This window comes from Colobus angolensis, unplaced genomic scaffold (assembly GCF_000951035.1).
Source record: "Colobus angolensis palliatus isolate OR3802 unplaced genomic scaffold, Cang.pa_1.0 Scaffold31, whole genome shotgun sequence".
Taxonomy (NCBI): domain Eukaryota; kingdom Metazoa; phylum Chordata; class Mammalia; order Primates; family Cercopithecidae; genus Colobus; species Colobus angolensis.
The window spans coordinates 9,106,321-9,127,986 of record NW_012116377.1 but is presented as its reverse complement, the minus strand read 5'-3'; the positions used below and the strand labels follow the sequence as shown (position 1 = coordinate 9,127,986).

Here is a 21,666-nt window from a genome sequence, read left to right as displayed (position 1 = left end):
ATTTTAAGAGTTTTTTAAAGCTCTCATAACTGTACCACCTAGAGATAATAACAATATATTGACATGTTTCCTTCCTATCTTTTTTAAGAGCTTTGTTTTTTTTGAGATGGAGTTTCACTCTTGTCACCCAGGCTGGAGTGCAATGGAGTGATCTCAGCTCACTGCAACCTCCGCCTCCTTGGTTCAAGCGATCCTCTTGCCTCAGCCTCACAAGTAGCTGGGATTACAAGTGCCCACCATACATCGAGCTAATTTTTGTATTTTTAGTAGAGATGGGGTTTCACCATGTTGGGCAAGCTGGTCTGGAACTCCTGACCTCAAGTGATCGACCCACCTCACAAGTAGCTGGGATTACAAGTGCCCACCATACATCCAGCTAATTTTTGTATTTTTAGTAGAGATGGGGTTTCACCATGTTGGGCAAGCTGGTCTGGAACTCCTGACCTCAAGTGATCCACCCACCTCAGCCTCCCACACCAGGCTGGGATTACAGGTGTGAGCCACCACGCCTGGCCTAGAGCTTTTTAAAAACAGAATTGAATTATATTGTTTCTTCAGTTTTGCTGCTTGCTTTATTCCAGTTAGCATTATACTATGGAAATATTTTCATAACATTAGAAACTTTTCATGTATAATAGTGTATCTTGGGATGCGTTATATTTAATTAACCCTATCACTAGACATCTAAGTTGTTTCCAAAAGTTCAGTGTTGTAAGTAACCCTCAGTAAAAATCTTTTTATATAAACCTTTGTCTGTATCTTAAGTGGCTTCTTCGAGATAGATCTGTAGCAATCATGGGCTTCTTTTTAGTTTTAACAGATATAATTTTTTTTTTTTGCTTTTTAAAAATTGATACATAATGTACATATTTATGGGGTGCATATGATATTTTGATAGATGTAACAATGTGTGGTGATCAAGTCAGAGGCATTGAGATTTTCACCATCTCAGAAATGTATCTTTTTTTTGGAAACATTCCAAATCTTCTCATATCTATTTTGAAATATATTATAAATTATTGATAACTAGAGTCACTCTACTCTGCTATCAAACACTAGATCTTATTCCTTCTATAGAACTGTATTTTTATACCCATTAATCACCCTCTTTTATTCCTTCTCCCGTCTCTTCCCAGCCTCTGGTAATCATCATTGTATTTACTACCTCTGTGAGCTGTTTTTTTCTGGCTCCCACATATGAGTGAGAGCACACAATATTTGCCTTTCTGTACCTGGCTTATTTCACTGAACATAATGTCCTTCAGTTCCATCCATGTTGCTGCAAACGATAAGATTTCATTCTTTTTATGGCTGAAGAGTACTCTGTTGTGTATTTATATCATATTTTCTTTATCCATTCATCTGTTGATGGACACTAAGACTGATTCCATGTCTTGGCTATTGTGAATAATGCTGCAGTAAACATGGGAATGCAGGTATCTTTTTGATACACAGATTTCCTTTCTTTTGGCTACATACCCAGCAGTGGGATTGCTGGATCATACGGTAATTTTATATTTATTTGAGAAACCTCTGTACTGTCTTCTGTAGTTGCTGTACTAACTTACATTCCCACCAGCAGTGTATGAGTGTTCCCTTTTCTCTGCATCCTCCTTAGCATCTGTTATTTTCTGTGTGTGTGTGTGTGTGTTTTTTAATATAATAGCCATTCTAACTGAGGTGAGATGATATCTTATTGTGGTTTTGATTTGCATTTCACTGATGATTAGTGATGTTGAGTATTTTTTCATGTACCTGTTGGCCATTTTGTATGTCTTCTTTTGAGAAATGTGTATTTGGATCTTTTGCCCATGTTTTAATCAGATTACTTATTTTATGAACCTTTTTTTTTAAAGCTGGTGGGGCAAATCACCAAATTTATTTCCAAATTTATCAGTTTATACTCCCAATATGACTTGCAATATTTGTCTTTCTGTGCTTGGCTTATTTCACTTAACATAATGTCCTTCAGTTCCATCCATGGTCATGCAAATGACAATATCTCATTCTTTGTATTGGCTGACTAGTACTCCATTATGATTACCTTTCTTTTGGCCATATACCTAGACATGGGATTGCTGGATCATATGGTAGTTTTATTTTTACTTTTTGAGAAACCTCCATACTGTTTTCCAATGAGATTTCCTATTCTTTGCATTTCCCTAAATTTATTTGCTCACCATTGCCCAGGCACCATTGTGCAAACATTCTTATCACCGTCATCAATGACCCTAACTTAGGGCCATATATTGTGTACCTAAACCTTATCCTGACTTGGGAAAGACTAGAGGGATTGGTCACAGCGCCTGCTCTGTGGGGTCTCCCAGGCAAGGATTCCTTTTACTTTGCTAAACTAATATGGCCCCTTAACAGGGAGCGTACATTAAAATTAGGATCTGATATGAAATCTAAAAAGGGCTTGCTTGTTTTTTTGCCCTTGGTGATTCTTTAGTTTTGCCCCTGGATGTGTTTCAGCTCCTTGGCTGGTTGTGTAGTCAGTTCTGGCATGGCTTAAAGTGGTTAACCTCTTTTGTGTTTATTGGAACTGGTGTCCTTACCTGCCTTTTAGGAAAAAGGCCTTTTAGGAGTTTGCCTCTAGGCAGCAATGTTGAATGAGCCTGGAAAGCCTAGGTGTGGTCATTTAATTTCTGTTTTAGGCTACTGTAGTCTATGGCTCACCAAGAGCAAGCTGATTAGGAAGCTGAAGTGTCTGGTGTCAGCTTGATTAGGTCAACTTCGATGTCAGGTGAAATGAGCGCCAATGCATTCAGGTGTTTCTGGAGTTTGTGGTAGATAATCAGGATGAGTTAAATTTAGCTGGGATTCATTTGGGTGGAATATTGAAAATAAGAGAGTTCCCTGAATATAGATTTAGGAGAGACAGCCTATCATCGGGTAAAAAGGATGTGTTTTTTAGTTACTGGGATCCAGGTTGGGGCTGTTTGTCTTTCCCCCATTACATATCATTTTCACTATATTTTCTATTTCTCTCTTTACTTATCATTGGTTAAGTCTGATTATGTGCCCTTCACTGATGTTTGGGGTTGAGTATGTTTTCAGGCATATATTTGATACTGATACTCTATGTTATGACACTTCAGTTTTGTAGAGACTGCCTTTATTGTACAGTCTTCCGGCAGCTTAGGTGTGCTGCCACCAAGTGGTAGAGTACCTGAGCTCAGCTGCCCAGGAAGACACCGATGGATTTTGTCAGAGGCTCCAGTGGTTCTATTCTGGTTGTCTCCTCATTAAATCTGGGATTTTCCAAACTTTACCGTTTAAAATTTTATTGAAACACTGAAATTTAAGCAACCAATAAGCAAGGATTACTCTTCCTCAACTACAAGTGAGTTTGAGACAATCTTTCTCAAAGAACTGTAGTAAATGATAGATAAAATACTGTTTGTGAACATGTTTCACCTGCTATGTAATAATTGCCAGTTGAAACTGGGAGTTTTATAATAATGCTATTTTGGGGAGATAAATGGTGTGATGTATCTATAATAATTCTTTTTTAAATAAAATCAAATCTAAGAAAAACTAAATCACTAACAGAAAACATTCCCATTGGGTTTGCCTTCATCTTTGGTCGACTTGAAGTTGCAGTGCCCCAAGCGAACTTATCTGTTGGAGCTCCCAGTGTCCCCCTGACCTTTTTCATCAGCCACAAACATTGACGATAAAACATAGAAGATAATTTGTCTTTTCAGACCTTCCTTTCCAGACAACATTTTCTTTCTCTCAACATGGAAGATGAGTACAAGAAAAACAACACTATCTAGGGTTTTGTTGCAGATAATTTAACTTGGGTGTAGGCACTCATCAGTTGCGGAATATTTCTGTACCAGTTTGCCACTGTCACTTGTATTTAAAAAAAAAGTCTCCCCCTCGCCTTCTCTACCCCATCTCATCTCTTCTTAGATTGCTTTAGAAAAAAAGATTTATTCAGAATTTCGTTCTCAAAAGTCCAGCATTACCTAAACAAAACAAACAAGTGATTTGAACGACATTTAGGCCGGGCGCGGTGGCTCAAGCCTGTAATCCCAGCACTTTGGGAGGCCGAGACGGGCGGATCACGAGGTTAGAAGTTCGAGACCATCCTGGCTAACACGGTGAAACCCCGTCTCTACTAAAAAATACAAAAAGCTAGCTGGGCGAGGTGGCCGGCGCCTGTAGTCCCAGCTACTCGGGAGGCTGAGGCAGGAGAATGGCGTAAACCCCAGAGGCGGAGCTTGCAGTGAGCTGAGATCCGGCCACTGCACTCCAGCCCAGGCGACAGAGTGAGACTCCATCTCAAAAAAAAAAAAAAAAAAAATGAACGACATTTAAAGATTTTTGAATCTAGGAAACTCATATAGTGGGGGTGAGTCCCATCCCTTCTACGAGATCTGCCTGTCCTGAGAGAAACTACACAGCTTTCTCTCCGAGAGGTGGTGAACCTCTTGCAGGTCGGAATGGTTGGTTTTGTTTCTTGCCACTGAGGATGTGGAGCACCACCTTGCAAACTGGCTGAATTCAATTAGACTGGAGGCTCCCCAAGGGAAAAGAAGAGGGCTTCACCCCCCCATACTCCTTAGGGCCAATGCCAGGATCTCTCTTTCAGACATGAAGTACCCGAGGCCAGACTGAGGTTTCCCTTCAGGAGGTCCTTTTTCCTTTGTCAGGGGCTGTGACCGCAGAGGGTGCCCAGGCCAGAGGTGGGTGGACTGGCACTGTGGCAGAGAGGGGGGCAGAGCCTTCTGCCAGGGGACGGAGCATGGAGGTGCCTGCGAGGGAACCAGCAGTGGACTCAGTCTCACCAAGGAGGTATATTCTTGTTCCTAAATTAAGCAAATATGACAGCCAGCCCCATTTCTCCTGGAACTTAGATGGGAGCACTTTGTCAGCCATGGTGACTCAGCAAGGACAAATGTTTTTCTGGATAATTTACTGACGTAATTCAAACATGTGTCCTGATGGCCCTGGCCCCTCTTTCCTTTTCTCTCAGAGCCTCCTTCCTCTCTGCATTCCCTATTTGTTCTAGGTCAAGTGAGGACCAGCCTCAGTTTTGAGAACTACTAAAAAACTCTAAAATAAGTACATTTTTCTCTCTTGCATCTCCCAGACTGTTCTGTCCTGAGCTGGAATTTTATCTGTTTCCATCGCTAGTAATGCATGTGCCAGGTTTTGGCCTGGTGCCTGAGACAAGGTCTGAACCTTGTCGTGTGATGCACTCCACCCTGGTTCCCTACACAGGAAGAGAATGTCCTGGATCTCCAGACCATAAGCTGTTTTCCTTTGCAGGAAATTCAGGCTTCACCCTCATTGGCTGAAGAGAAGCTCCCTGTTTTGGACTTGGAGGAAGGCAAGACCATTCCTCACCCTCTTGCAGCTCTGACTATGACGGAGTGCTCCACTGGGAAGATTGCACATTGGTCCAGATTTAATTCTGTGGATACACAAGACAATTGTTTAGTTTTTACATACACACCAACTCAGAGGGAATGATCAGATGATCTTTTGGCTGAATTTGCAGATTAATGGGGTGGGGAATAGGGGAGGTACCCAGTTCTTGCCTTCAGGAGGTTTGTGGTCTGGTTAAGGTTTCAGGATCCACAGGAAAAGACAAAAACTGAAACCTTCCAAGGCAGCAACCACAAAAGCATATCAGTTAAATGGACGTAATCAGACATAATTTACTGGTGGTAAAAATCTGACCTGGATTGTAAAGGAAATAGATGAATTGGAATTCTGGAGCTTAAAGGCAGGAAGAATCTGTAGAGGTCTGCCAGGCCAACTCTTTCTTTTAAAAAGGGTAGAATGCTGTCCAGAGGGGTCCAGTCATGGGCCCAGGGTCCTCCAGCTGGACAGGGTACCAGTCCTGAGCTTGCTGCAACCATACATACACTGCCCCCTAACACAGACCCTGCCTGTGGGACAGCAGGGTCCCCAGAGCAGCATGCACGGGATAAGGGCCTCTATGAAGTCATATGTAGAGGGATCTTCCACCCTATATGTGAGCTTCCTGAGCCTCTGAGCTAGTTATGCATGGGGGCAGCCTAATTTATTCTGATTTGGAGCAAAGATCTGGAGCCCTTGGTCCTCCCTGTTCCATTTCAAGATCCAAACATGCATGCCTCCACCTCCCACAGGGCTCCCCCGACTCCAGCTCTTTGACCTCCCTTGTAATTCCCAGGTTCCCACTAGTGTCTGAGCCATCACAGGGTTTTTCCACCGTGTAAACCATGGGGATCTCATCAGTCCCGTCTGCCAGGGCAACCTGGCTGGGTGTCAGAGGGAAGGCAGGCTAGCTAGAGGGTAACAGCTGCCTGCCCTGCAGGAAATAGAGCTCCTGCACTAGTTGGTAAAATCCAGTGGGCATGGCCTTGGGGGGTGGCTTTGTGTGGGGTGTTGCATTGTGTTTTGGTGGGGATGGTTATGCATGTGTCTGTGTACTGCAGGCAAAGAGCACTGGGCTTTCAAGAACGTGACTGCTACTTAAGGAGAAAGAGGAGGAGGGAAGGAGAGAGGGTGTGCGCAAGCCACAGCAAGGGCTGTTTCCTGGAGGAAACATGTGGTTTATTAATGAGGATTCCACCTAGCCTGCCAGGAAACCAGAGCCCAGCTGGAGAGTGAGTGGGGGTTCCTGTGAGAGGGCAGGGATGGGGGTGGCAAGAGAATGAGGAGTGGTGATGGCACGGTAGTAGGCCAAGCCTAGGAGAGTTGCTGCTCTGTCTCCTGGCCAGGCTGGGGGCAGCACCCCAGTGGGAGGCAGCCCATGGCTGCACTGTTGCCGTTTCTCTTGAGTCCCCTCAGCTCTATTCTCTTACTCCGCATTTTAGAAAGGCTCCCTGGGTCTTACGGTGGGGTGGCTGAGGCACTGTGCTTAGACAGGTCACAGTCTTTGTTGCTCACGGATGTATGTGCTATGATCATAATGATATATTTTTTAAAAAGTTAAAAGATGAATTGTTTTTCATATAGCCTGACTATGGGGGAGTGGAGGGCGGGGAAGAAGGAGAGGGTAGAGAAGGCCAGAGGAGAGTGACCCTGGGGTTTGTCTGAGGAGGGCTGCGGAAAATGGGAGGGCTGTGTGGGTTTTGGTTTCCAGTTCTTTCTTTCCCTGTAGTGCTTTGGTTTCCATTTCATTTCTGCTGCATGTTCTGAATGACCCAGAAGGAAGGGATGAACAGCTCTGTGAGGGAGGGTAGAAAATAGGGCAGGAAGCTGCTGTCCTGAAATGGATGTCAGTTTCCATCCCACTCCTATCTGAACACACCCCTTTGCCACCTTCTCTCCCTAGCCGGCTAGACCAGACTTCTAGGAGCAATGATTCTTGTGCTTTCACAGTTTTCATGTCTTCTTTTGGCTAAGAGTAGCTCCTTCCAAACAAACACTGTGCCCCCAAGCCACTCTGATTCAGAAAGTGGGTCTCTTCCTTTGGTGAACAGGAGTTGTGTTTCAGAGCCTGTAAGGCTGTAAAATGACCTTACTGATTGACAAACACATCAGGGTTTATGCAGCTGCCTCATGCTGGTCCCTCCAAGCTGTATATCCTTTGGAAGGCTGCGTGCATTTGCCCGATACTGCTGTCACCCCCACCATTCCTGGAGCTCTCTTTGGGAGCTCCCTTCAGCTGTGGCATGCTCTTTTGACTATTTGCAGCATGGCATGGCAAGTCTTTGCCTTTTTTTTTTTTTTTTGAGACAGGATCTGGCTCTGTTGCCCAGGCTGGAGTGCAGTAGTGCAATTTAGCTTACTGCAACCTCAACCTTCTGGGCTCAAGCTATCCTCCCACCTCAGCCTCCATAGTAGCTGGGACTACAGGCATGTGCCACCTTGCCTGGCTAATTTTGGTATTTTTTGGTAAAGACACAGTTCTGCCATCTTGCCCAGGCTGGTCTCCAACTCCTGAGTTCAAGCAATTCACCTGTCTCAGCCTTCCAAAGTGCTGGGATTACAGGCGTGAGCCACTGTCTTTGTTCTGTATGAGAAGACTTGATTTTTAGAATATTTTGTTTAAAGGCAGCATTGAAGACAAGTTGGGATGTGGATGCAGAGATCCTGCTGAGTGATTTTAGGCCTCTGGACCTGTCACTTTATGGCTATACCTGCGAATGTTGGGTGTGACCTTGGGACCTGAGTCAGTGCTTTTGAATACTTTACCGCGCCCTGCTTGGAAGAGAAAAAGAAAAACTGCCACATCCCTGTTCCAGATGTTTGCAATGAGAGGTCTTTTTGTTTTTGTTTTGTTTTGTTTTTTAATAGTGTTATTTGTGTAGAATTAGGTAGCAGACTTTAAAAAGGTGGAAACTGTCAACCTTCCTCATTTGGTCTCCAGTTAGGGTTTCCCTGGGACTCTGATGGGCAAGAGTTGGGTTTGCTTCTGGCACACTTGAGGGTGAGGAACTGACAAGGAGTAGTTCCTAGACCTAGAAATAGGCAAACAAATCTCTACAACTTTACCTTCAGTGGTACTTAACCATGGCTGCACATTAGAATCACCAGGGGGAGCTTTTAAAAATGATGGAGTCCAGCCCCAGGCCAATTAATCGTAATCTCCTCACTTTGTAGACCTGGAGTAAGGCAATTGGCAATTAGATGCCTGGTCCAAATGGCTAAGATATCCAGCTGACCGTGTGACCTAAAGCAAGTCACTTCCCGCCTCTGAAACTTGCTACCCTCCGCTCTAACAGGAGGAGCTAGCAGAATAAGCATGAATGTTTCCTCAAGATCAAGTGTTCTGTGCATCTGTGAGGCAAGATAGCATGGTAGTTTTATGCACAGACACTGAGTCAGACTACTTTATAGAGGAGGAATTGAAACTTAGATTTCGGATAAGATACTGCCTTTGCACCACCCCACTGCCCCCACCAGCCCTGGCATCACAAATCAGATGTGCAGAGGCAAAAGATGTGTTGTTAAATGGGTAGAAAAGACACTAACTCTTTGGAATAATAACCTGGGAAAGAGGCCAGAGGGTGACTTCCCGTACAAACAACAACAAAAACCTCTGGATAAATTAACGTAGATCCTGAGGAGGTCTTTTGGCAGTTGGATTACAGCTTGACAGAAAGCCAGCTGGTGGAGAATAGTTGCCCATAATCCAGCAGAGAGAGCGCATGACCAGCACAGGGAGCCCCACCACCTCTCTCCTGCTGTCTGGATACCCAGCCATCCAGGAGGCCTCCCCATTGTAAAGGACCAGTTTGAGAACTGTCTGTGGGAACAAACATTCATTCAAAACCCATTCCCAGAGAGTGGCTCATTCTCTATAAGACACTGTTTCCTCAAATATTCTTTTTACTACTTCTGATTATACCAATTAGAGAACTTAAAGCAGGTGCTAATGTGTCTTTAACAGTTTTCTTTAACACCTGCTGATTTCTGGTGTTTCAGAAAGTGGTTGTGGCTTGGGGCAGTCAGCAGAAGTGCTGAGGCAGTTAGAATAGCCCTGAGGAGCAGAAAGCAGCTTAACACAGATCAAGGAATGGGCAAAAGTTTGAACAAAGTCTAGATCCCACAGCCAGAGACTCTCCACATGTCTGAATGGCTTGAGAATTCCAGCACAAATGGGTCAGGAGAATCATTTCCTCTACAGAACTCCAGGAACCTTTCTTTCTCCTCAAATTTGGAAGAACTCAGTTTATGTAATGATTTAGGGTAAACATGGGTGCAGCACAGTTCTGGGAGAAAGTGTGAAGTGGATATTTATTTGGGGCTACTTTTTCTTCCTCCCTTTTCTGGTTTCTGTCTGCTCATGGTGAATGGTCTGCAGGTACTAACCGGCTGCCCAGGCATCATGGATAAGACTCCTCTTTATCATTCCTCCAGGTCATCCTGCACTGTCAGCCCTGTAGGACCAAAGATGTGCTATGGCAGGGCCAGTGCCACCCTCATTAAATGAGGAACTCTTAGCTTGCCTTGTCCTTCTTCTCTGTCAGCCACTCCTCAGTGACCAGGCTAGCTCTCTACCCATGTTCAATTTGTCACCTTCCCTGGACATCCTAGTGAATAGGTCTTATTCGAAGGTTAATTGTGCTGCATCACAACCCAAGCACTAGGGATTCCTGGTCCTCACACTAGGATTCTGATATCTTCACACTGCTGATATCCTGAAACACACACCCAGGCCAATGGAACCGGCCCCCAGTAGCACACACTAAGGAGGTAAACAGAAATCCTCGTCTCCCCGGCTGGCCTGCTGGAGACCCACAACATGTGGGTCTCTGCTTCCCCACCTGCCATCAGAATGGATCAATGTGATCTTTATTCCAGCAGCTGTTTTAAATGGGAATCTGCCAGACATTCACAGAAATGGGGTAGATCTCAGGTGGTAACACATGAGTGGGGGCAAACAGGGTTAGGGCATTTCCCTGCTGCCAGAGCACAGTGGAAACCATGAGGAGGATGGTCCTTATTCCTGAGTTAGGGGTTTTAGTACTCACACAGGACACCCTGGGCCTCCAAGCCAGATTATTTGATGTTTGCTTCTTCAAGGGAGAATTTTTCTTCCTGTCACTTCCAGAGTTCTCATGGTTTTATAAAAGACCTGGAGTAAGGCAGTTGACAACTAGATGCCTGGTCCAAATGGCTAAGATATCCAGCAGACTGTGTGACCTAGAGCAAGTCACTTCCCAGCTCTGAAACTTGTTACCCTCAGTTCTAACAGGAGGAGCTAGCAAGAAGAAGCATGAATGTTTCTTCAAGATCGAGTGTTCTATGCATCTATGAGGCAAGAAAGCATGGTAGTTTTATGCACAGATACTGGAGTCAAACAAACCAAGATTCAAATCCTGATTTTACCCCTTCCTGGTGACTGTAAGTAACTTCTCTGAGGCTCAGTTTTCTTAACAATAGGGCAGGATAATAAATAGCAGCTTCTTTTGAGTTTCATGTGAGGAATTAATAAGATAATGTATACAAATGTTAACATAGAACCTCATGTGTTCAGTAAGTTAGCTTTTACCACTAATATATGAATATGTCTCTCTCTTTTTTTTTTTTTTTTCTGAGACGGAGTCTCACTCTGTCGCCCAGGCTGGGGTGCAGTGGCCGGATCTCAGCTCACTGCAAGCTCCGCCTCCCGGGTTTACGCCATTCTCCTGCCTCAGCCTCCTGAGTAGCTGGGACTACAGGCGCCCGCCACCACGCCTGACTAGTTTTTTGTATTTTTTAGTAGAGACGGGGTTTCACCATGTTAGCCAGGATGGTCTCCATCTCCTGACCGCGTGATCCGCCCGTCTCGGCCTCCCAAAGTGCTGGGATTACAGGCTTGAGCCACTGTGCCCGGCTGTATGTCTCATTTTTACCAAAAAAAGTTGCTCCAAATTTCAGTAGTTTGGCTCTCATTGTATATGTGTATTCAGCTGGAGGATTTGAGGTCCTCACGATTTAGAGGGCTAGCCCAGATGTGGCTGCTGGTCTCCTGCTTCCTTACTGAAGTTCATGATTTCTGCTTCTTCCCTGGCTGCAGTGGAGGAGCAGCCACCATCCAGGGTCTTTGACTCCTCAGGGCCTTTGCACAGGCTGTTCCCTCTGTCTGAAGTGTTTTTATTTTATTTTATTTTATTTTATTTTGATGGAGTTTTGTTCTTGTTGCCCAGGCTAGAGTGCAATGGTGCCATCTCGGCTCACTGCAACCTCTGCCTCCCAGGTTCAAGCGATTCTCCTGCCTCAGCCTACCTAGGGATTACAGGCGCCTGCCACCACACCCAGCTAATTTTTAGTAGAGACAGGGTTTCACCATGTTGCCTAGGCTGGTCTTGAACTCCTGACCTCAAGTGATCTGCCCATCTCAGCCTCACCAAGTGCTGGGATTACAGGCTTGAGCCACCGTGCCCAGCCTCTAGTATTTTTTTAGTGTTCCCTTAACGAATTATTTCTTGTAGTTTCAGTCTTTGCTCCTCATGTGGGCTGTCCTGAGATGTTCTTAAGACTTATCATAACTTGCATTTCTTCTCTTTATCTAGCATTGTCTTGTGTCCACCTCTCCTTCTAGAATGAAACTTTCATGTTTCTGTCTTACCCACATTTATATATCCCTGGTGCCTAGTACTGGGCCAGCCACAAAGTAAATGCTCAATAAATGTATGTTGGATGAATAAATTAATGAACTAATAGATAATATTGTACATTTATGTGACACTATATTATTTATGAAGCACCTTCATAATGAGGTTCTCCTTTTGAAGCCATATGAATCTCTGTAAGGCTACAGAAATTGGTCAGCCAGAGCCTGGCTGTAGATACCCTGCAATAGCCATGACAGTTGCCATGTGGGAAAGCACAGGGTCATGGCAATGCATAGGAAGGTCCCCTTATCCCAGTGGGGATGAAGCAGGGTGGGGAGGGCATGTATCTGTAAGAGAAGACTTCTTGGAAGAAGAGGCTTGTGAGGCTTGTGAATGTAAAAATGTGAGTAGAAATTATCCAAGCAAAGATGGGGTTGGTGTGGGCAAGCACAAAGACACAGAGGCATGAGAGGGCAAATTGAATATAAAATTGAAACTAATAAATGCATTAAGAGAGGCATGGATAATATGTTATCTGTTTTAGCGAGGAGGAGATTGCTCTGACAGAGGAAGATCAGGCAATAAGATAGAAGAAAGATCAGGAAAGAATAGAAGGTAGCATTTGAATTCAACCCTGTGGTCAGATGATAATGGGCTGTATGCAGGGTGGTTCACTCATGTGGCCAGGAGAGAATCCAGAGAGACATTCTGGGATTTGCTCAGGCAGGGACCTGGAAAGAAGTCCAGGGAGAAGAGATTGAAAGACAAGGTGGGAGAAAGTGGCATTTTTCTCCCTAAGGCCAGACTGTAATGTAGGGCAAAGCTTGGCCTGGGGTTGTCATTGACAGGTGCCCAGCCCTGCTGTCTGGGTCCAGAGAGACCTGTGGCTTGAGGCACTGGTACCCTAATTGCCCCCTGCCCCTCAAGTGGAGGTAATTGAGTCTCCTAAAGTGTGAAACAGGGCTGGGATAATAGTAGCAACTAAGACAGAGAAGGCAAATTCAAAGGCCAACAAACTGGTTGTATAAGTTTGTAAATAAGCTGGGAGTGGCTTGAAGAGTGGTTTTTAAGCCTTCTCCAAAGATGTGTAAAAACTTTACAAACAACAACAACTGTGCCTAATAAAACCACTTTTGGGGATTGGCTTCAGTAGTGGGCTGCTAAATTGTGATCTCTGCTAGACTACCATAAGTGAGAATGGTCAATTGTGACACGCCTATTCATTCATTCCTCACACACCCACCCACCCACAGAGGCCCTCTACACCTGGATCCATCAGACCTGGAGCCAGCCAAGTGGGTCAGGAGATGACTTTGTGGGCATCAGATGTGGGCAGGACCTAACATGCACCTGGAGAGACACCCAGGCCTTGCCCAGAGGTTTGAGATGTGGCTGCCAGGTCAGGTGTATGACAAGAAGCAGAAACCTTGCAGTGATTTCATGGCAACTTAGAGAGGGGAACCAGGGAAAGCAAATCTTCAGCAGGTGTCTGAGCACAGGCAGCAACACTGGGAAAGGAAACTGCCAAGCTCTTCAGGGAAAGCCCCATTAGGCCAAGAGGAGGAGCTTAGTGTTTGCAAAAAGAACCAGACATTTACACCAATGGCAGAAATCCTTCCAAGCCTATTCTTGCAATAAATGACTCCATGCCTGAGGGCATGGACAGAGAAACTAACATTTTCAGCAGGCTTCTATATGGTGTAGCTGTTGTTCACCTTGCAAATGTTGTTCTGACTTATTTCATTGTTGCTCTGATATATTTGTGTGTTACCTACTGTTTATTAAATGCATATCATAATATCTGATTTAGACAAAGCGAGTTTTTATCATTAAACTCTCAGAAACCACACCTAAGAGTGCCTAACTGTTGTCCTTGGATCACTATGGGGAGAATCCTGAGCTTTATCCCAAACCAACATTCATCAGAATATCTGGAAGGCTTCCCCCAAATCAGCATTTTTAAACAAGTGTCCTAGGTGATAAGGAAAGTCACTAAAGTTTGAGAAGCATTGGCATAAAGTGGTGAAAGTGCTTTTCTGAGATAGCACAGGCCTACTGAGTGAAAACAGCCCCAGTGACATTTAATGAACAAAAGAGTAAATGGTCTAGAACTGAGTACAAGAAACAGCTGATCAATCATCCAGTTATTCAGTATACATTTATGACTTCTGGGCCCAAGAGCCCTGGAGTCTATGAAACAGAACACAGCTCAGTTTGAAGGGATTGTAATTTATCACAAAGGGTGAGAACCTGGCCAAGGGGGCCTCAGGGGACCCATGCCCCAGATGGGAAACTATAGGGCAGGGTGGGCACAGGGGAGACAGGGCAATGACTGCCTTCTCCCTCTCAAGTAGCAGGTGTGGGAACAGGAAGGGGGTCACCCACTGTTCTTTCCCCTCCTGAGGGGATTTAAAAGTCTGCTTTAAAAAATATTTTTAAATAAAAAATAAGTATATAAAAGTCTGCCGCTCCAAACTTCACCCTCCTATGCCCCCATCCTCACCATACACAATGCAAACTTCTGCCCTTGAAAGTTTGATCTGGGCTAATAAATATCTTTTAAGAGGTAAATCACCTAAAGGGAGAAAGCAGGCTATCTGTTAGTTATGTTCCACTGTAAACGGGTCTGCTGAAACTGCTGTCATTTGAACACAGTGAATGAGAGAAGAGGTCTGGGAGTGTGGAGCCTTGGAGAAGAGGGCAGGCTGGGGAGCAGCTGCGGGAGTTGGGTTGGCCAGGGAGCACCATGCAGACTCTGGCCACTGCTGGGGTCAGGGAGACAGAGTCAGGGGGTGGAAGTGCACCACAAGCAGCCTCTGATGTCTGTGGCTCTTCCTGCTAATCATTACAGAGATTAACCAGCAAGACTGCTTCCTTGCTCCAGCATTAATTCTGGCCCCAGCACCTCACTGAAATTTCCCTGACTCATGGGACCGTGGCCTCTTAGTTGCTAAATACAATGGTTCTGCTCTCAGTGAATGACCATTCTCTGCAGCATTTGTTGTTCCTCCTTGCAATCCTCTCCTCCCTCATTTCTTTGATGTCATTTCTCTTCTGGTTCTCTCTAACCTCTCTTCATTTTTTCCTCAGGGTCATCTACTTCCTTCTCCCATCTCTTAAACACTGATATTCCTGCCAGTTCTATCCTTGACCCAGAAGATGGTTATTTTCTTCTTCCTCGGTTTTGTTGGATCTCACCCACTTGTGTGCACATCAGCTACCACCCATTCGGGAGTCTATTCATTCAGCAAATGTTATTGAACACCTACTATGTGCCAGGCACTGTGTGACTCCTAAATAAACATTTCCACACCTGGTTTATCTTTTAACTTCTAGACCATATATCAAATTGCCTTCAGAATTTCATGTATAAATGAAATATACAATCGACCCTCTAAATCTGCTGGTTTCACATTGGCAGATTCAACCAACCAAAGTTTGAGACCCACTGATTCAGAGAGGTGACTGTACATATTTTCCATCAAGGTTGGTTGAATATATGGAGTGGAACCCACAGATATGGAGGGCCAACTGCATATAATTTATATTTACATTATTATTTATAACTGTAATAAAAATAACTGTCTTAGGCTGTGTTTAGTATGAAGGAATTTGGATTCAAATGATTTATTAAGGGTCTGCTATTCAGGAAAAACTTAGAAGAAAGAAGCAGAGTAAGGAAAGGGGAAAAACCAACTAAGGCTATGTGAAGACTTCAGGTGAAGTCTAGCTGGAGCCTTCTGGGGAGACTGGGGAGGTGGTGAAAATACATCACACTTCAGAGTTACTCTGCAATGAGGTAAAGGAACTAGGCTCTGACACACCTCCACCAGAGAGGCACTCGCCAGCCCTGGTGTGGGGATATAACTGCCCAGGTTTCTCTTGGAGAAGCATAGCCATCAGCTAAAGCAAGCATTCAGAGATGGTTACAGGCATCAGCTGATAGTTCCAACACTCTTGGAACTGGAGAACAGGCATAGTAGTTAGTAAAGGGATCCTAGGTGGACACCAGTGACATCTCCTATGGCAGCTTAGACTTACATAGAACAGTCTGTGTCTGGCACCATCCTAAGTGATTTGTGTCTATTAACCTTTAAGACAACCCTGTAATTATTATTCACATTTTACATTGTGGGAACTGAGGCACAGAGGGGTTCCACAATAAGTAAATGATGGGGCCAGGATTCAGGCCTAGGAAGCTGGTTCTAGTTTTCATACCCTTAACTGCTGGCTCCCCTTCCTCATTTACACCAGGCACTGTAGTAGGCACTGAACATTCAACAGTGAAATGAATAAAAACTCCCTGCCCTTACTGAGGTTACTTTCCAGTGAGGGAAGATGGACAGTAAATAAATAAAACATATTATCCAGATGGTAATAAGTGCTAAGGAGAAAAATAAAGAGAACGGGTATAAGGAGTATTGGGTGACAGTTACAGGTTTAAATAGAGTGGTCCATGGAAGACTTCCATGAAGAGTCATTTGAGCAAGGACCCTTCTTCTACTCTTACACACTCCTTTGGGCTGACCCCAATTTACCCTCCTTCTGCACAGCTGGAGGGTAATCCATCCAAATCACCTGATCACGTTCCTTCTCTGAATCTTACCCTTCAGTAGTTCCTCGTTGCCTTTAGGACAAATCCATGCTCCAGCCTTGGCATACGAAGTGCATTCTGATTTGAAGCCTACATCCTCTCCGGTCTCTTCTCTTGCAAGGCCTGATTCTAACATCGTGGTGCCTAAGGCAAGAGTACAAATGGAAGCTCACATACCGTTTGTTTGAATATTTAAAATTAATGTAGCAAGCTAACAAACTGTTAAATAAAACATGTTCTGTCCTTCTACCTTGACAAATATATCTTCACAGCAACCTAGAAGGCCAAATTTAAATTTAGATTTGTTGGACTCCTTTGAGCTCCCAGGCCCAAATGTAGCAGCACAGTAGACCAGCCCCCACTCATGCTCTGCCTGCCTTCTCTCTCTATTCCCCAACTCAGCCCTACATGACAGGGGCGCCTCATGCATGCAAGTGAACACCCCAGTTCACACATTTATATTCTAGCCACATCCTTTCAAATAGCAGCCCTTTGTCATCCCTTGGGCCTAGGGGTACACATAAATGGTGATGTTACTTGCCCTTGGGAATTGGACCCTGGAAAGAGATACCCATGGGTCCAGGAAGTAGACTAAGGGCCCTTTGGGCAGAGAGTGTTAGGGTTTCAGATACTAGGAGCTTGACCTACAAGGGGAAGATGGATGTGCAGCACAGACTCTATGTGGGTGAGTCATCTTGGCTCCTGGGGTGGAGGGGGTGTGTGCAAAAAGAGGGACAGAGCCCAGAATGGGACTCTCCAAGGCACTCAGAGCTGCACTCTCTTGCGTTCAAAGGCCTGAACCAGAGTTAATTGCTTGAACTTTCGCAATATGCCACGCTCTTTTGCTTCTCTGACTTTGTGGTTTTGCGCAGACTGCAGAAGGGAGATCACTCACTTAGACTCCTTGCCCTAATTTATCCCATCTCCTCTGAGTCCCCTAACTTAATCCCCTCATCTCCGGCCCCCGACTCCTGTCCCCAAACAAGAACACCCATACATAGTGTCAGTGTGGTGGAGTAGAGTATGATATAGTGACCTGAGCTTGGGTTTTCTTTTTTGTTGTTGTTTTTTTTTTGAGTAGAGACAGTTCTACCTCGTTGGCCAGGCTGGTCTCGAACTCCTGACCTCAAGTGATCTGCCTGCCTCAGCCTCCCAAAGTGCTAGGATTATATGCATGAGCCACTGTGCCCAGCCTGAGCTTGGGTTTTCAAGTCAACAGTCCTCATTTTGAATTTTTGCTTAGCCACTTACTAGTTATGTGATCTTAGGCAAATTTTATGCCTCAATTTCATCTTCTCTCACATGGAGATAACCATACCTAGTTTATGAAGTTATTATTAGCATATAATGAAATGATGTATGGCAAATACCGAACTATAGCCCCAGCACAGAATGAGCACGCAGTAAAATAGTTGTTTCCCCTTTCCCAGCTATGCCCCTTACTTGAAACCAAACACACAAAGCACCTTGGAAGATTAGCCTGTTTTTCACAGAAAGATGCCAATTATATTAGGTCACAACACTCAGCTCCTGGGCCTCTTTCTCCATCTCCTGAGTTATTGAGAACCTCCTATAGAATATTAGGACCTAATTTCTATTCTTAGTTGTCAGAAATGATTAGTTAACAGGGCATAACCTGCTACTGACCACCAGCTTTAGATGTAGGGATTGTTGACCTCCAGCTCTCGGTAGCAACACAGAATATTTGTTGTTAGGAACAAAGAATTCTCAGGTCAGCATAATTATGGCAACAGAGATGGAGTCTGAGGAGCAGGGAAATAAGGAAGACAATCATCTCTAAGGAAAGGCAAGACCCACAGTTAACATTGCTGAACCTGACATAGGTGGGCATGCAACAAATATAAGTCAAGCTACACTAAACGATGTTCAGTGATAAAACCCCTAAATCCCAATAGAAAGCCTCTAATCCCTAATGGAAAGATGGATAAAAGAGCTGATCAGGTAATTCACAGAAGAAATATTTACAGGCCAAATAGCAATAACTAGTAATCAAATAAATGCACATTTAAATATAATACAATGTATTTTTAATAAAACAGGCAAAGGTTTTAAAAATTCAATGACCAGTGCTGGTGAGGATAGAGTAAGGGGGGTACTGTCATACACTGCTGGTGGACTTGTAAGTTGACATACCTTTCTGTAAAGCAATCAAGAGAATGATCAAATAAGTTATGGTATAGGCATAAGATGGACTATCACTAAGTGCAACAGATTGGAAGAAATTTTAGACATGAGAAAAAACTGTGTTACAGTGAAAAGTAGAACAGTACATGGAATGAAAACTATATGCACAGAAAAGGTAGAAAGGATATAGGCCTGGGTGTTATAAAGTCCTACCATTAGCATCTCTTTCATGGATCTTTGACTACTTTAACTTTTGTGTAGTTATCAGGTGTTTCTCTTATAATGGGAAAGAAATCCTGTAATTTGGAAAAAAGTCACATTGTTTTAAGACAAGAGGATAGAGAAAATTATTCATGGAAAACTTTGGCCACTCATTGTTTCAATAAGTGTCAGGGAAAAAGAGGCAACTCCTTTCCTTTGGGATGCAGGATTTGGGGAGAATACTCATCCTTTCTCTCATGCTGGAGAGAGTCCCCTCTCCTGGGGAATTTTCTGTGTACCAGGGATGCCTAAGTAAGCTACCTTGTGCTTGAGACACGCACACAGTCAAGAGCTGTGGTCTCTTAATGAGGCTGTAACAATCTCATCACTGGTTGAAATTTGAGAATAAAGCCCCACCAAAAGGTTTTAATTTCTTTTTGTGACCTGAATCCTTCTGTGACCTTACTGCCAGCAGCTGTGAGCAACTGATATGTGGTAGGCACATATGTGGGTCATGTAACATACATAGTGGTTTAAACAACTGCAGTCTGGGAAATGGGAAATTAAGTGAAAGACCATAAGGAAATACTATGCTGGTATATATATTTTAAAATATGAAGTAATCAATGTCTATTTTGAATTATAAAATAAATGGATTGGCTTTTAAAAAATAAGAGAAGACCCCTAACTACTCAAACATAGACTGTCTTCCAAACTGAGATGTTATAACTATTCTGACCTTCATTTTTTTTCTTCCTATTCTCAGGAGTTATAGTCAAAGTTCAAGTGTTTAAACTTTGCTGCTAACTTATATAACAACATCTTGATTTATTTAGCCTGCTGATGTCTTGGTTTTCAAGATGGTCACTGTCACTTCATCTTGCCTTGATTTCAAGAGTTACTCCTCCCTCATCCTCCCTTAACATCCTGATACATGCATTTTACACTGTGACTCTTACAATGGAAATACATGAACAACTGGTCTGCATCTTCCGTTGCAGTCAGTTCCACTCTGGGCTCTTTCTGAGTGATCAGCATGACTCAGCGACCTGATTTTTTAAGTTGACATACATTTTAAACCACAAAGCTGGGCATGGTGGCGCAAGGCTGTAGTCCCAGCTACCTGGAAGACTGAGGCAGAGGGATCATTTGAAGCCAGGAGTTTTGAGAGTATGGTGCACTGTGATTGTGCCTGGGAATAGCCACTGCACTCCAGCCAGTGCACATAGCGAGACCCTGACTCTTTTAAAAAAAGTGAAAAATAATAATAAGCTACAAGTAGTACATCTTAAATACAATGGTGGTAAAGACATGTTATTAATACTTTGTGTACCATCTCTCATCAACTGGCAGAATCAACCTAGAGCCCTTTTTTGAAAAAGTATTCTTTGGCCCACTCTATCTCCTATCAAGGACTTTCCATCTCAGATTTAAGAGGCGACAGGGTTTCTGTCTTTAGAGAACTGGAATATCAATGGGGAAAACATGATTCATTTTAGGAACAAGAAAGGGGGACAAAAATTAAAATAAAAATAAAATACAATTGTGAATATCCAAATTGTAAACATCCCAACAAGTGCAGTTGACTACAGGTTGGGTAGCTCCTATCCACAATGCTTGGGACCAGAAGTGTTTTGGACTTCAGATTTTTTTTTTTTTTTCCGGAATGTTTGCATTGTGCTTGCCGGGTGAGTATCCCTAATCTGAAAATCCAAACTCTGAAATGCTGCAATGATCATTTCCTTTGAGCATCATGTTGACCCTCTTAAAGTTTCAAGTTTTGGAGCACTTCAGATTTTGGATTTTCAGATTAGGGATACTCAGCTTGCAAAAGGAAGGCCTAGTTATTTGCCAAATGCTAGGAGAAGGCAGAATGCCAGGACCATTGGTCAAATGTAGAAAGGATTTTTCTGAGGCATACAGTTTGAGTTGGGTTTGAAGGTGGCCAAGAGACCCGACATGAAGTTGGAAGAGTGATTCTGGTCAAGGGGAGTGCAGGTTTCCGGGTGCTTTTTGACTGTGTACTTCAAAGTCTTAGCTACCCAGAGTGACCATACTGACCTTTGACCTCCCCACAGTGAGGACGTGTGCAAACGTGGCTTCACTGTCATCATCGACATGCGGGGCTCCAAGTGGGACCTCATCAAGCCCCTCCTCAAAACGCTACAGGAAGCCTTTCCAGCTGAGATCCATGTGGCCCTCATCATTAAACCCGACAACTTCTGGCAGAAACAGAAGACCAACTTTGGCAGCTCTAAATTCATCTTTGAGGTGAGCCAGATTTCTCTCTCCTAGCATCTTCTTTCTCTTCCCCTTCTGCCATCAACACACTCGTCACTACTTCTTCTCCATCTACCATACAGTATGTGACACCTCAAGGGCTGAGATTTCAGGATTCCTTGGCACCATGGCCTTACCAGTTAGAGTACGGGGAGGAACAAGAGGTGTTATGCCTAGACTGTTTATTCCCCTGAGAAGACCACCAGAGTCCAGAGTCAAAGCCAAGCAGCAAGGATCTTTATTACAGGTTCAAACCTGGAACTCTCACACGCTCGTGAAATGCACAGGGCGGGAGAGCTCCCCAACTGGGCTCAAGACAGTGTTATATAGTCTAGGGTAAACAGGCACAGAGTCATTATACAAATCAGATGTATGATTGGCTGACATTTGAACAAGGCGATTTGGCTGATTATGATTGGTTCCTGCCATTTCTAGTATTTCAGTTAATTTTGA

At 44.0% G+C, this 21,666-nt stretch overlaps 1 protein-coding gene across 4 annotated transcripts in view; it reads left to right on the top strand.

Annotated features, from left to right (window-relative positions):
• The window catches only part of KALRN (kalirin, RhoGEF kinase), a 643,785-nt gene that overhangs the window by 152,643 nt on the left and 469,476 nt on the right, over window positions 1-21,666 (top strand). For all 4 annotated transcript variants that reach the window (XM_011950775.1, XM_011950777.1, XM_011950776.1 and 1 more), the window contains exon 4: window positions 21,012-21,204. In XM_011950775.1, coding sequence (XP_011806165.1) covers window positions 21,012-21,204 — 193 coding nt within the window. The remainder of the gene's footprint in view (window positions 1-21,011; window positions 21,205-21,666) is intronic.